This window comes from Strix uralensis, chromosome 2 (genome assembly GCF_047716275.1).
Source record: "Strix uralensis isolate ZFMK-TIS-50842 chromosome 2, bStrUra1, whole genome shotgun sequence".
NCBI lineage: Eukaryota > Metazoa > Chordata > Aves > Strigiformes > Strigidae > Strix > Strix uralensis.
The window spans coordinates 8,387,402-8,403,040 of record NC_133973.1 but is presented as its reverse complement, the minus strand read 5'-3'; the positions used below and the strand labels follow the sequence as shown (position 1 = coordinate 8,403,040).

Genomic DNA, 15,639 nt, shown 5'->3' with positions numbered 1-15,639 from the left:
TTCTGTGTATTCTGCAGCTTTCCTCTTAATATTCTACATCTCTGTCACATTTTTAGTGTGTCATGGCACTTAGATGCAGTCCCAAGCAGCCTATGGGATGTGCTTCCACTTATCAGCAACAAAGAAATCCAGGCTCTGAGAATACGTTCTTGGGCGTATTCTCCCAGATGTTGCACCTCATCCCCTCTCCCTGTATTAGTAAAGCATTACCTAACTTAGAGTGACCAGTTTCACCTTAACAGGTTATTTTTCATAAGCTGTCCCAGGAGCAAGTAAAAAATATCATTACCTCTAATCCAGTATCCCTAGGAAAATTCCCTCCTGGCTTTAATTCCAAGGATTGACCTTGCACCAATTCCTCTCTGATGATGCTCATGGGTGGGAGAGTCTGTGACAAGCTTATAACAGAGGGAAATCTCCACAGCTAGCCTCTTGAAGGGGGAGAGATTTATTTTTGCTGTCTGGAATTCAGAGCCCACCAGCTCTGTATTGTCTTTGACACATGATCCCCCTCTATAAGCTAACTGGGGACAGCCTGTCCCTGCCTAAGTGATCTTCAGTCCCCCAAGGGTCACCTTGTCCTCATGAGAAGACAGTGGTGATCTGGGGGCAAGTCTCTTGTGCACACCAGCTGCTTGCTTCCACCAGGACAGGGCTGTGGCACATTTCTGGCTGTCAGGCATTAGCACACAGCCTCCCTGATACCTTTATGTCACCTTCCCCTGCCTGCAGAGAAGAGGTCAAACAACTGCTATTTTTGTCTCAGGGAACTGTGATAGTCTTTTAAATAAGCAGGGGAGAAAGGATGTTCCTTTTAAAAAACTGTAAATGTGCGGTGAGTGGCAACACTCTGAGACCAAATCTGATCAGCAGGTCCACACACCCTCAGGAAGGACAAGCTTCTCCAATTCAGCCCCAGCTTTATCACTAGTAAGTACAGACTTACATTTTGCAGCTTAGCCAAACACTTGCACTGAGACAGATGAGAAAAAAAGGAGAAACTTTGAGGCTGGAGTCAATACACCTCCCCCTCCTCTCTCCTGAATACAGATATATGTTCTGCTTCAGTCCCACACTTCTCCTATGGTGTGTCGCAGAAGAACTGGGATCTGACTGGCTGAGAAAGCAGATGGAGTCTAAATCAAAGCCAGAGAGCATGTGAGTCATGACAGACAGATTGTGAGCTGGGGGAGATGAAGCTGGAACAAAAACAATGCACATGAAGAGGCTTGGGGAGCTCAGAGTAAGACACAAGCTAACCTGGAAAGTATCCTGAGGTTTGTGTACAAAAGCACACACAGGTGCCCACACATGCACACACACACATCCCTCCACTCCTATTGCCTCTAGCTGTCCCAGAGTTACCATGAGGAGCTGGACTGCTCTCTGTGGGGAAGCTGAAAGATGGGTGTTACTGCTGATCTTTGGAGGCACTACTGAAAATCCATTCCAGGTATTCCACCATCCTTGGAGCAGAAGCATCATTCATCTGCACCATTTTCTCACCTGGGAAGAAGTATGCATACATGAATGTGTATAGGGAGCCAGGAGGGGACAAAACACATACTGTAAAGATGGTTTGCGGTGACTGAAGATGCTTCCACTGAGCTGATGCCAAGTACTTTAATAGGTGTGAAATGTGCAGTAAACTGACACTGAACCTTTGTTAAGGGAACTCTAAGCATGCACCCTCTCGGGCAATCCCAGTAGGCCCCCTCAAAGTTCAGACTTGAAACCTTTGTCCAGCAAACTAAGTCACACTGATCTGTCACTCTAAAACCTGCATCTCTCATCCTATCCAAGTAGCACAGACTTAGCTACCTATACACAAAAATAATTTTTTCCCCAACCCAAAATATCCCCAGAATATGTATCAGCACTGAGGCCTTCCCATTCAGCTAGAAAGTCAAATCTCAGATCTGCCCCCAAAAGACCAAGCACAAGCCTTGAAAAACAAGAAGCTCTCAGGCTGTTTTGCCACAGAAGCTTGCTTTTCTCCTAAATAACATGTGCAGTTGCTTAGAATCATCGTTCTGGGCAGAGATTCATGTTACACCAAGCTTGCCACTACCACTCAAAGCACTAAAATAGAGCTGATCTTGTTCAGCCTTTTCAACTCCAAGCACCTGCTGAACTACATTTGGTACCCAACAAATAATAGTCTGAGAAGAACACGATAGTGAAAAATCTCCATCAGAGCAGAAAATTTTGGGAAAACACAAACAACAACATAACCACCAATAACAAAAAAACTAAAAGAAAAAAATCCTTTGACCTTGTATCTTTGAGATAAATGTAGCATTAATCTCAACTAATTGTCGGTTTACTGATATTCAGTTAATGAAGGCAAGAAGTTATCTATTAACTTTTAGTCTAGAAAAAGTTGAACTCTTCTTTTTACCTGGCATTTAAATGTGAAAGAAGTCTTGGTTTTAAAATCAATATAAAGAATTGAAAAAAAAAAAAGGAAGACTTAAGGTTGACAAGACAACAGCTAGAGCTTTGGGTAGTTATGACAAGGCTAAGAGACTTGGTCATGATCAAGATGAAGGAGAAAACACATGGAGATGGACTACTGGACAACAAGAAAAATTTTCCTGAACAATGCAGCTTTTTTTTGTTGGAAAATTATTTCAGATTAAAAAACCTCTAGTTTGCTAACCCTATGGACAAAACCAGTTAGTACAAGCGGAAATAGAGACAGAATCAAGAGTTCATAAAAACATAACTCCCCCTTTCTCCCCAGTTATACAAACACTTTGTAAAAGTGTGTGTTTTGTGGCCAAAGAGTACAAGACAGGGCAATAACCAGCTGAGCAAGTAAAGAGTCCTCATTGCCAAATTAGTTCAACCCCAGGAAGGGTATAATTAAAAACACACTATTAAAAACACTGTTACAGCAAGTACTAAGTTGTTCATGGCCACATAAGTAAGGATCTGGGCCCAGCTCCCATAACAATTTAATCAACAGTGGAGACCAATAATTAATATTTCCACACAAAAGCCATCCCTGAGCATTAGTGTTCTCAAATAGAGAAAAACATTTTTTATCTTAAGCCATGTGATGCAAAACTTTTTAAGGCTTTATTTGTGGGAGATAAGCTTAAACTGGCCCTGACCATAAACCACAGGCTCTCATTGTGTGCCCCTGCCATACTGGACAGACAACCCTGTGCATGTGTATTCACACACACACACACAAACACCACCTTTTTCAAATCCCAGGTGTGCAATAGTAGATAGCTCTGCAATTGGGGGTGCCTGTGCTTTGAGCCACATTTCAGCTTGCTGAAAGCGAGTAAGTCCTGATGCAGCCACACAGTACTAAAGACTGAACTGTGGACACTGCTGGAATTAGTGTGCTAGCTAAATGAAGCCAGTCTCAGTCAAATCTATTACTAGTTCAAGCACTGGCCTTTCTAATGAGCATTTGCTCACATCCCAGCGGCTTTGGTGTGCTGCTTGTGCAAACAGCTTGTGCTCCATAGTAAAACCAGTTACCGAAACAGATCTAGTCAACTTGAAGGATTGCACCTGATATGGAGGACAAAGTATGTTGAGAAAAAGTCCAGTAGCAAATTTATAAAGGAAACAGATGTAGAGAAATTAAAATGTGAAGTGCCTGCTTTATATGCGACAATCTAAAAGCTGCTAATATCTGGCTATTTACTGAATAGCTACTTACTTAGTTTGAAGAACAGAAGGTAAAAATACAAGACCTACTAAGATATGTTCAGAATTAAATTCACACAAACTCACTCAAGTTGGAAGCTTCCAGTTTTTCCACACAGAAACAAGTGCAAAAGACAGTAATGGAAAGTTTATGAGGAATACATTTGCCAAAAAAAATTAATCTGCTTTTTTCCCCCCTCAAACTTCTATAGTGCACTTAAGGAAATGGGCTGTGAAAAGAAATGGGAGCTGTGAGATGGTTGGATTATGACCAAACATGTCACAGAATCTTATGCTTAAATCAAATTTGCAGTTTCTCTGGCACAGAAGATATGAACTGTCTGAGGGACTGTACAGAAAATACCCTTCCAGCTGGCGAAGTGCAGAGCCAGTGAGGTGTGCAGCATAAGAATCGTCCTATGCCCTTTTTATTTACTGTTTTCATTAATGACATGGAAGTAACATAGGAGAGCTTGTAAGACAGTAACATGAGAGAAACATATGGTAGATTTGCCATCTAGTCTAAACAGAGAAGTAAGCAGAAAAGAGAGATGAGAGACTGGGGCAGATACCACAGAATGAGGTTCCCGTTGGGGCTAAGCAGCTAAATCTAGAGGAGACGTATTTAACTAAGGGATAAATCTAGATTAGTATGATGGTAAAAGAGTTCTGTTGGGTGAAGCACTCAGCAGTTGGACACCATCTTTGTAGTGTAATGTGAAATTAAGAAAAAAAGACATTTTTCCTATGCAGAGGTATGACTTCCAGGCCCAGAGACATGTTATTTTCCCAGGGACTCAAGTCTTAAACATATGTGGAATAACTGATTTCATCTGACACATGACATTTAAAAAAAAAAAAAAAAAAGGTGACAATTTGGAGGCCATTTGGAAAAAAAAACCCAACAAACTTAAGAGGACTTTAGGGGACTTACAGGATTGACAAAAAAAACCCCCAAAAACCTAAAGGAGGTAAGTATGTGTGTCGTATGTAAATCACAATTAATTATATTGAACATAATTATGCAGACATACATACCAAGGGGTAGGTGGGAGTCTATTCAGTAGCAAAGGCAGCTAAACTGGCAGAAAGCAAACTAACTTCAAACAGAACACAGAAAGCAATGATCAGCTAAATAGCCCCAATTGTGAAATATACTGTGCCTTAAGCAGGGCAAGTGACACTGCTTAGCCCCTCTAAGAACTGGCAGAAAAGTACAAGTATCTTCACAAGGCAATAGGTATCTTTTATGGCTAGAACTTAAAATTCTCATATGGTAGACAAAGCGCTACTGGATCTGGCCTGATGTCTTAAACCAGAAGCAGATGATACAACAATGTTGGAAGTGCAGAGATGTTCCTTTCCCTCTGGGTCAACCAATTCCCCAACCTGCTATGAAGACAGCAGGCTGAGAAGCGCCGATTTAAAAGTGAAATGTGAACTCAGAGTCTTGCTACCCAGTGTCGGTGCCTTTTACAACCCCAGCATCAGGCTCCTCTTTGTGTCCTGTCCTAATCTGCTGTTGTGAAACTTTTGTCCAACTCCGTACCAGATGTGTCTGCATGTCACCAGTATCGGGACAAAACTTATATATCATCTGGAAAATGCTGTTTCAGTGTAACAGGAAAACTCACTCTATGCTAAACTAGAGGATCGTGTTGATGTGATGCTGTGTCTCATCAAATCTGCCACAATGGCCTGGGATTTGTGTCATGGTAGCCACCGGCACACATGAGATTTTAGCCCTGTATAGTTAAACATGTGATGTTCTTATCCTCCTAATGAGAAATAGTGTGTCATATACTTCCTACTCTGGGATGCTTCTCCAAGCCACCATGGATGCTTTTCAATGCCCTCCGTCAGACTATCTCATTGAGACCCACCCCGTCTTCCTAGGATCTTCCTTCCTCAGACGCAACTCCCCTGGAACCAGTCCCACAGAAATAAAACACTTCCACCAGCCAGGACGGCAAGACCACATTCTGTTTAATAACAACTCCATAAAGGACTGTACATGCTATTTTGAGCTACCTCCCCTCCTTTACTGTGGTTGCTGCCACATACAGGCATGGAGGTGTATAGTGCCATATAGTTTCCTAAGTCTATATGTAGTGTGTGTACATGTATGTATGTGGTTGTATATGTATGTATTTATATATATCTTTGTAGAAGTGCTATAAGTCACATTATCAAAACATGCGAAGTATATCCAACAAAAATTTTCAGGCAAACATGTTTTGGAGCTGGAAGACCAAAGGCAAATCAGACTCATTTTAGTTATTAAGGGCTAGTGTGGGACAAGGTAAGGATGAAAGCTTTCAATAGTGGGTCACTTTCCCTTTTTGTTTTTACTTCCATTCAGTACATTCCCCCCGCCCCAAACATCAATGCTCCTCTGTAAACACTAGTTTGAAAGAATACATATAATCACCATGCAGCCTCCCCCCTACAGAAATTGTGTACAGGCTTGGGGGAAGCTCTTTAAAATTGCTTTGCAGCAACCTCTGTTGTCCCATACGCTTATGCTAAAGCAGTTTCACACACTGAGAATACAACATTTAAAGACCCAAGCCTTTACTTACTTTTAAACATGCTTCAGGAATCCATTCCACATGCCACCCCTCAGACTCCCATCCCCTTATACCTCCCAAATCCTCAGTCTGTACCCTCCCATATTTGAAAAGAGCTGAAACAACAGAAATCTTGTTCTCTGTAAAATTACTTTTGAGTCAAAATTTTATAGTGTAGGAATTCCCAGAGACCTGCAATCATGCACAACATCCACAAATAAGAGAAGAAAAATTGAAGCCAAACAAGAATATATAACTGCAAAAGAGCTTTTGGCTTGCTACATTGCTCACACATGCAGTATCTGAAAAGATGGGAAGTCCACCTGTATTTGCCTCATAGGAACTTGGCAGAGCCCTGGTAGAGCTGGATTTCATGGCCAACGAAAATGAACCCAGAAGGCCAGTGAATGTGGACTAGATGCCTTTAGCTTATTAGAAGTAAATCTTGGTGCACGGTCTTGTCTCCATAATGGAAAAGAGCCTTTTTAGATGTTTTTTGTCTTGCTAGCATGGACATTTGATCCCTTATGGGAAAGCAAAAACAAGACTAGGTTTCAGAGGGCATTTAAAATGTCCCCAGTCAAAGGAAGATGAGGAAGATCCTCAGTAGCATTCTTTCCACAGAACACTGCAACCCCTCTCTTCCTAGAAGATAGCAGCTACTACTCATCAGTAGGTAAGTCCCGCCCATGGCAGGGGAGTTGGAACTAGATGATCTTTAAGGTCCCTTCCCACCCAAACCATTCTATGATTCTACAATATCTGCACTGAGAACATTCTTGAGCAAGTCTTCATAGTTTTAGTAAGCATACACTTTCTCAGAGAGTCACAGCCTGACTAAATTTTTCCTCTTCCAACAATGTGTATCTCAATTGAAAAAATACACCACGGTTTTGTTTTTTTTTTTTCACAGACCAACACTGACAAATAGAGCTTCTCTTGATTTCCAAGGAAAAGATAATACTTTGATCTGCCCATGCTGAGGAAAAATGTCAGTATAAGGATGTAAACAGACCCTAATGTTCTAAGCACAGGTTTTCCATGCCCATTTCTTAACATAATAACCATTTGTCTTCATCCCTATCCCAGTCAATTCAAGAAGCTGGCTGTGCTACTGAGAGAGCATTGTGTCCTCAACAGTCTGGCCCAGGCTCCATGGCATGTTCTGAGACAAAGAGAGACATTGATCTGGCACAGATGTCCAGCTCTTCTCTTCGGCTCCTGTGCAGGTTCACTACTACTTAGCCTGGGAAAAGCCTATGAAACAAAAGAGGCACCTGATGTTGACTTTATAGCTTGCATTCATATTTGAGACTGTGCTTTAATGAGACTGTAGGCTGTCCTACACATACGTTTAGTTCTAATAGGCACTACTTTACTCACATTTTCCCTGTTTATTTTTCCTTTCCCTGAGCCATGGCATAGAGTCTCCTTCCCTGTCAGATTGCTATAGGGAAGGAGAATGATGAAACTGTTACTTATTTATATTTTTCTACACATAAGGGTACTGCTGATAATCTCTGTACTGGATGGATTTCTTTCTTCTTTCCTTTCTTTTCCTTTTTCTTTTGGAAAAAGTCAGTTAGTTTAAGGGAAATGCCAGATTGTTTAGAGTTGCCTGAACAAGGAACATGGGAAATTCCATCTGGGAGAAATTAAAAGGAAGAGCTTAGACTATGCCAACATTGCTCTGCTCTCTACAACATTTAGAGGTGGATTTATTTTAGTTCGTTTCTCCTTCTAGGCAATTACCAATATAACAGTTAAGGCAAACTGAGTTAAATTTAGATATTTTGGCTTTCCAGTGAGAACAGAACTCCTATTAACTTCATTTTGACAATGACTAAGTTCTTATTTGGTGTATTTCTTATATGCTTCTCCTGAAGAATTAATCATATTGTGAACTGTTTTTCAATGATGGTGAAAAAGAAGCCAGCAGGTGCCCAAATTCAGAGAGGTTTCCTTCCTATCACCCAGCCTTACAGAAAGAAGTGTGGCTTGGACTAAGGTGTACCATAAACTGCAGCAATCCTGGAGCTACAGCTTGTGTAGCAATTCCGTACCTGAACCCATTCAGTTTGGAGTCTGCCATGAAGCTTCCTACCTGTGCTGCGTGAACATAAGTCATCAAGCTTTTCTTGATCTTTTTCCCAAGCCTTTCTCTCAAAGTCTTTCCCTCTGTGGCTAGACTTGCTGTTGCACAGAGCACACACAGTTGTCCACAAGCCTGTACTGTTGCACACTACCTTGCCTCACCACCATACCTCATATCTCTGTCAAATGAAGAAAACAGTTCCCTTCTCTCCAGTTCTCTTCTCTGGGCCTACAACTAATATCTTCAGTTCTTGCTGTACACAGTACCTCATGCACAGACTCTGTTTAGGTGTGAAGCACCATTCTGGATCTCACACTAGATTGGAACTGGCTTAAAGATAGGGACAAATCTCACCTCCAACAACTGGGCTTCACTCCTGCACAAGGCTCTGCCTCTTGCAATTACAGGAGAAGACTTATCAGCATCTTTAGCTGTCATGGAGTGTAATCACTGAGTGCATACGAGATTTGTGCATGTTAATTTTATTAATTCCATGCATATATCAAGTTACTCATCTCCTCCTGCCCTACTGCAAGGGTTTCTCTCAAAGGAGCCTGTGGAATGGGAGGGAATAGTGAGGGAAATAACAAGGCATTAAATAACAAGAGAGACCAAATCAGATAAAAGCATACTAGAAATTCTAAGAAAAACGGTATGGAAGGAAGAGGGGAATATGTCCTCCCTGGTACCCCACCTGGGTTTATTCTTCTCAAACAGATATTTCATGATCAGCTTAAGTTACACCTTTAAGTTACATCTGCAACCAAAGAAATATTCTTCAACATGACCATCTGCACATTTCACTACCTCAGTGATGCGTGCCTCACCAAGTGAAACAATACAAGGAGCTGATCCCACTGAAACCCTTATTCTGATAGGGGACTGGGTTAGTTTTCAATGGGACCAATTCCTGAGCACCCAAATGAGTGTTAGCACTAGTGCTTCTTGGGCAGTAGGAATAGACAACTGGTGGTGACGGAAGGGAGGAGGCATGACAGCTCCTTTTAGCAGCTTAGTCTCATCATGAAGATGCCATTTCGATGTGCACTTTCCCAGTTTCCCTAACCTGATACAAAGGCCAGTTGCTGAGAATAGTTTTCTCTCTCCCTCTGCTCACAGCTGGTCCCTCTTCGCTTTTATAGTAGGGTGCAGGGGGTAAAGTGCAGTGGCTAGCTGTGGGGTCAACTGTGCATCAGCATCTGCACAAGCACTGTGGGAGTTGAGCAGTCAGGGCAGAGGGCTTCCTCCTTCACAGCAGCTCACATTTTGATCACCTTAGAGGTATGGTTCTGTTCTCTGCTGCAAACCTATCACAAAAGGTGATGTTAAAATTTTTAAGGGGGAAAAGCAAGTGGGTGACTTGTCAGCACCTTCCCAGAAGATGGTGATTTAGAGGCACAGAAACTGAAAGAAGCAGATTGACTTCTCCATCCCAGAGCCTGAGATAATAGAGTTGAAGAGAACTCACAAGGCTTGTAAAGAAAGCTTAAGATTTATATAAAAGAAAAACTTATGAAATAGTGTAACTGATCAGATATGAGCAATCACAGGAAAAGGAACAAGAATTTTCTTGCAGTGGAATCTGAGATCTTTTTCAATTAGGGTCACTTGTGTTTAAGCCTTTCTTCATGTTCAGCACAATAATTTCAACAAGTTCCTGTTGAGGACAAAGGCTTGGGGGGAAAGATGGGAATCTTCTACCTCCACTGCTTCAAGAAAATCCAAAATTTTTATGTAGTGCAGGTCTGATTTACAAAGGGTTTGTGTAAATGAACAGCTGGGCTCAGTTTCTTAATAACTGTAGATCAGGGATACTGAGCTTACCTTTCCTTCTTATTTTCAGCCTCATAAATTCCATTTGGGCTCTGAGTATTTGGCTGGACTCTATCCAACTCATCCCTTCTCACCAGGATAAAGGAACTGCAGGCCAAATTTTGCTCACAGAGCACCTGTGCCTCCCATATGCTTCAATAGGTGCAGCTATAGAATAACAGCTTTTCTGGGAAATGTACAGTAGGTTCCAGGTCCCTTTCTACGGTATTGGATACACACAAGCAGCAGGCCTGTTACATAAGAAAAGGCCAGGTTATACAAACCATTTTCCAAGAGATTCAAACTGCCTTTCCAGTTCAGCTCAGGATGCTCATTCAGGTAGCAAGTGTGGATGGGCAGACCTGCTCTCTGCAGTCAAGCTCCTGGCAAATGTAGATACAATTTCTCTTTTGGATTGTGGAGAGGTCATGAAACACAGCCTTTTTCTTTTTTTCAGAAAAAGGCTGAACTTTTATTATTCACAGAAAGTCAACACGTTTATGAAAAAATTTTATAGAATTTAGTAGCTTGAAAGTTTTTGTAGAGAGTAGTGTTCAAACCAGTCTGAATTCACAGAAAGCATCTACAAGTTTCTAAAGATCAAGTTATGGAATTATACAGGAGGGTATAATTCCTCTATCCCATTCCACAGAGGTTAGAAAGTTCTACAGATAGGCTTTCTCTTTCTACTGAACCCCTCAGAATTTTCTAGAAGGTCAACTTTTTTCACACTTTTTACCTGTCACTGCCCTGCATGGAGATAATGTACATCTTTTAGACATCAATCAGACATCTTAGTAAATGTAGCACATGTCCACATTAAAAGAAAAAGAAGCCCTGGACAAGTTGACCCACTTGTCCCAGTCCTGTAAACCACACAGAAGGATCATGAGAAGCTACTCTGAAAGTTACCGTAAACATCCAGATTGGTCCGGGAGAGGCACATGGGAACAAAATGGTTTGGAGAAAAAAGCAACAAGCCACCCAAATCTTCTCCCACAGAGGAACATACCTGACCATTTTTGTTTCCCTGAAGGCTTTTTAAAAAAGCAATAAGAAAAGGTTAACACTTAATCATTTGTCATCTGCTGAGGTGCTCTTGGCACTTGCCCTGTCTCCCTGTTCTGGCTAGTGTGATTTCCTAGGCCCTGCTCCATGGCTAGACCCAAACCAATTCAGGACAGTGAGCTTGCACTGGCCCCGCAAGAACTGTAGGAGATCATCTTTGTAGGAGATCATCCTGCCCAGGGGAGGTTAGCACCTGAATGTGTAAACATCTTTAAAGACATATTGAAAGGTCATCATTCAGGAGAAGAGCTACCTCCTCAGAGAGATGTAAGCAAGCCCAAGCAAATGGGTAAAAAAAAGATGGTCACAAAAACTTGTATCATCTCTTACCTACACCAAATTACCAGTCTTACTTAAATATCCCAAAGGTCTTTCCTTTAGAGGTGCAATGGTGAGGGAAGACAGATCCGCTTGAAGTGGACTTGGCTGGAAAGAGTTGGGTTTTCATAGAGGAGAGCCTCTTCATGCAGCTGCCTGTGTAAGTGGGAGAAAGCTGAGTGGGGTAAAGTTCTACCTGAGAGTCCCATTCGTACTTTTCATAATTTCTGGACATCATCTGCTTTGCTTGCCAGGAGCTGTCTGAACTCTGACACTTGATGGTATTACTTCAGTCACATTTTATTCTCTTCAGACTTTCTTCCCTGCAAATATGCTAGGACTAAACTTGAATCAGGAAAGGAGCATGCATCACTCTCCTGTCATCCAAAAAATATACCAAGCCTGAAGAGGAGGCAAAGAAGAGACAAATGTATCATGAGTGAAACAGAGTAGATATGAGTCAGAGTGAGAAAGAGTTGCCCCTGGGACAGTATGGCAGTGTCCAGGCAAATTCCTTTCTCCAGCTCATCAGATCTATCATCTGATCTAACCCCATGCTTTGCTGATGCTTCCTTGCAAGAGGTATCGCAATTAAAACCCAGCACTTGGGTAATCTCTGCTGGTTCTGTTCAGTCCTCCAGCAAAATTGATAGCCTTGTACAATTTTTTCTTTTGCTTTTGCTCTTTTATTTTCTGGTAAGATCTCGAAAGGAAGTGTTTGTTCCTTTCAAAACCCCTCCCCCCCAAAAGGAGGTCTGTAGAAACATGGCGAGGAATTGCAAGAGACCAAACTCCCCCTGGTCAATAAACCATAATTTTTTAACAAAAGAAGTACAGAAGCCATACAAATGGGGAAAACTCCTGAAATCAGCTTTTTAGGAGTGCCTAAAAAAAGAGATGGGAGGTAAAAACAAACAGACCAAGTACTGAGCATTATTTATATTGCTTGGGGGTAGGAAAACAAAAGAAGAAAATATAGGCAGGAAGAAGAAATAAATAGGAGGACAAAACTTCCTCTCACCCTTTTTTCTCCAGCTACATTTGGCACTGAAGAAGGAGTGGCAGAAATGGGAAAGATGCAATATTTCTGTTAAGTGGTGACTGGAGTACAGGCCTTTCCCACTATTAACTGCTTTGTTAGGAACACTCACCCAGCAATATAAAAAGGTTAAAAAAAGCAAAAACTGAAAACTCCAACGTAAACTGGGTATCTGTGATCTCGTAGCTGTACACCCTGTTCCTGGATCTGCTGCCTACTCTCTGGGTCTCCCCATACTGCTGGCAAGGGAAAAGACAGAAGGATACAGCAGCAGCACCAAATCTCAAGCCCCCTGCAAGAGTCAGCTTTTTATGACTGTCTCCATAGCTGAAAATGTCTTTTCCACTGGCATGCAGTGCCAATGCCAAAAGGACACACCACTCTTGCCAGCTCCTGGGGAGGTAGAAATGTCAAAAAGATAAACAAATAAATGAAAGATTAGAAAGAGACCAAAGCATGAGTATCTGTGAGCAGGGTTAGATTCGTATCTGCATCCATTCTTCCATGCCACAGCAGAGCCATGCCCACAGAGCCACACCATCTATACTGCAGCACAGCCCGTGCCCACGGAGCCGAGCTCGTATCCATCGAGCCTACAATTTCATATCAAGGTGATGCTGAGGACCTGGTTACACAGTGAATCTTTCATCTCAGTACAGTCTGTATCAAATACAGCCTTATCCTCTGTATCAGCCACAATCACAATACTAGTGCTATCTATATTTGTAAAGCCATATCTTCATTTTATACCAGTTTATATTCATATATTCTATCAAAGGGGACCATGTCCACAGAGCAACATCCATTCTGCCAAGATGGATTCTAGCCACACAGCTGCTCCCTATACCAAGCCCATCTCATCAGCCACATCCCCAGTACCAGAAAAGTTTGTATCCACAGCCAAGACTTTGTATTAAAAAGATTTAGAAATGATTTACCAATCCAGATCTCTCCAAGCACCTCACATATGTTGCCCAGAGCAATGAAAATCAAAAATATGTGTCCATGGTGGAGGGGAAGAAGAGGTCTTCATGTGTCAAGCACTTTCAGGTTTTCCTCTTGTTTAAAAAAATAATTAAATGTCAGGAATGGAAGGTGTGTCTGCTCAGAAGTATGGGGAGCTGGGAAGAAGAATCCCTGTAATTTCATTCCTTGCCACCCCTCTCTTTGTTCAGCAGTGATGACAACTTCACAGAAAGCATCAGTTGTTTGTTTCTCCCTCTTCCTCATCAAAGGATTGCACCCCAGACGAGGTGACATCTGAGACTTTGCGGCTCAGTGCAGCATGTTCCATCTCCTCTCGAGGAGACAGTGATTCCAGGTCCCGGCACACTGCATCATCCTCCTCTGGAGAGGGCTTCTTGTTTAGGAGAGGAGCCTTCTCCAGCCGTGGGTTCCCTTCATCCTCAATGTGGTCCTCCATGTACGTGCTAGACTCAGCCCCACCCCCACCCTGTGCAGTCTGCAGGGGCCACACGTGGACCAGCCCCGTGCTCTGGATGAAGTTCTGCTCCTGCCGCTGTTGCTGCAGCTGTTGCTGCTGGAGAAGGCTGCTCTGAATCAAAATGCTTTCCTGAAGGTTTGTTTGGGACTCATCAAAATTCTGGCCTAAGTAGGAGCCAGTTGCCGGGGAAGCAATGAGGGACTGGTCGCTGGTCTCCCAGGCATCGGATGAACCTAAGCAATACATGCCCTGCGAGACGTAGGAATGAGGCCAGCTATCATACTGTGTCTGGGCCATATGCTCTGCAAGAAAAGCAGGGAAACAATGCACAGTTAGACATTCTCTCTAAGCCAAGCTGGCCCATTCAGATAGCTTGTGTGCCTGTGCATGGCACTGTACTGTACAGGGTAGATAAATCCTTTAGAGGGGAGAAGGGTGAAGAGAAAAAGCAGTTCTAGACAGAGGCAGATGAATTTGATTATACGCACAATTGACTGCAAGAGCTGTGACCAAAAAAGGCAAAGGAACTGGGCTTTAGAGCCTCCCTGTTAAGATCAGACTCCTTAGACAACTCCACAAACAGGTGATGCCTCTGCTAGATCCCAACCTCAAAATTTGAGGCCACAGAATAAAACAGGGTAGAGGTAAAGAGAGCAACATGACAAGCGTTGTGTTTCAATATTAGAAAGAGGCAGTGGAGCTCACCTTGGCTCTCCATTAGCTCCTGATAGTTCTCAGAGTAGTTGCCTGCTGGGTTCTCCTGATTTGAGTTTACACTCACATCCTCACCATCCATGGAAGACCAGGCCATGAGAGTTGCCTCAGAAATAGCAAATTGCTCCATCACTCCTGTGCAAAGGAGACAGGGAGGGGAAGCAGGGATGTGTAAGTCCCCACTTCTCACCGCCCTCTTTAACCTCATCTCTTGGTCACACCTTGTCCCATCTCAGCAACACCCATCACCAAAAATTGGCCCTCAACCTCTCCACTTTGCATTCCATTGGCAATACTCCAACCACAGTCTCTCTCTCCTTCAGCCATCTGAACCACCCACAGTGTGTTTTTCAAATTCCTGCACTTTGGTCTTACAGGGATTCTGTTCTGGGACATCCCAACCAATCCAATCCACATGCCAAAAAGTTAGCACTACCTGCAAGGAACCGGGCTTCCTTTTCACCATCACTCAGGTCTGAGTAGGCATCAGCGTCTTTGCGTGCTGTCTCATGCGTGTGCTGCTGCTGCTGGCTGTTACCTTTGCCCCAGCCTTGCCATTCAATCATGTGAGCCACACGGCCTTGGCCCATAGCCGTTGGCTTCGTGACATGGTCCTTCATGCTGCGAGATATCCCTAAGGGGCCAGACATTAGAAAACAAGGAGGGGCTATTACACAGCTCCAGGGTTGTCTGCCATGCTGTTTATCTCTCTTGGAAGTGAAGCTTCTCTTCTCCCCTCCCTTCCTGACAGGGTTCAGGCCTGGGGTTGGGTGTCTCCCACCTTTCACTGTATCACTCCCTAGGAGAGTTTCCCCATCTTTCTTTTGACTGGGTCTCAGAAGGGGGAAAAAGGAAAACTCCAAATATGAAAGACTATTTCCTTCCTTGCCTAGAATCCATTTAGGAC

The 15,639-nt window shown here is 42.9% G+C and overlaps 1 protein-coding gene across 6 annotated transcripts in view; it reads right to left on the bottom strand.

Annotated features, from left to right (window-relative positions):
* Positions 1-6,390: 6,390 nt before the first annotated feature.
* The window catches only part of FAM131B (family with sequence similarity 131 member B), a 59,208-nt gene continuing 49,959 nt past the window's right edge, over positions 6,391-15,639 (bottom strand). For 2 of the 6 annotated variants that reach the window (XM_074855246.1, XM_074855222.1), the window contains exons 5-7: positions 15,169-15,379; positions 14,724-14,867; positions 6,391-14,320 (exon numbers count right to left, since the gene is read on the bottom strand). In XM_074855246.1, coding sequence (XP_074711347.1) covers positions 13,776-14,320; positions 14,724-14,867; positions 15,169-15,379 — 900 coding nt within the window. In that variant the 3' untranslated portion in view covers positions 6,391-13,775. The remainder of the gene's footprint in view (positions 14,321-14,723; positions 14,868-15,168; positions 15,380-15,639) is intronic. The other 4 variants (XM_074855239.1, XM_074855255.1, XR_012626982.1 and 1 more) reach the window with 3 other exon arrangements.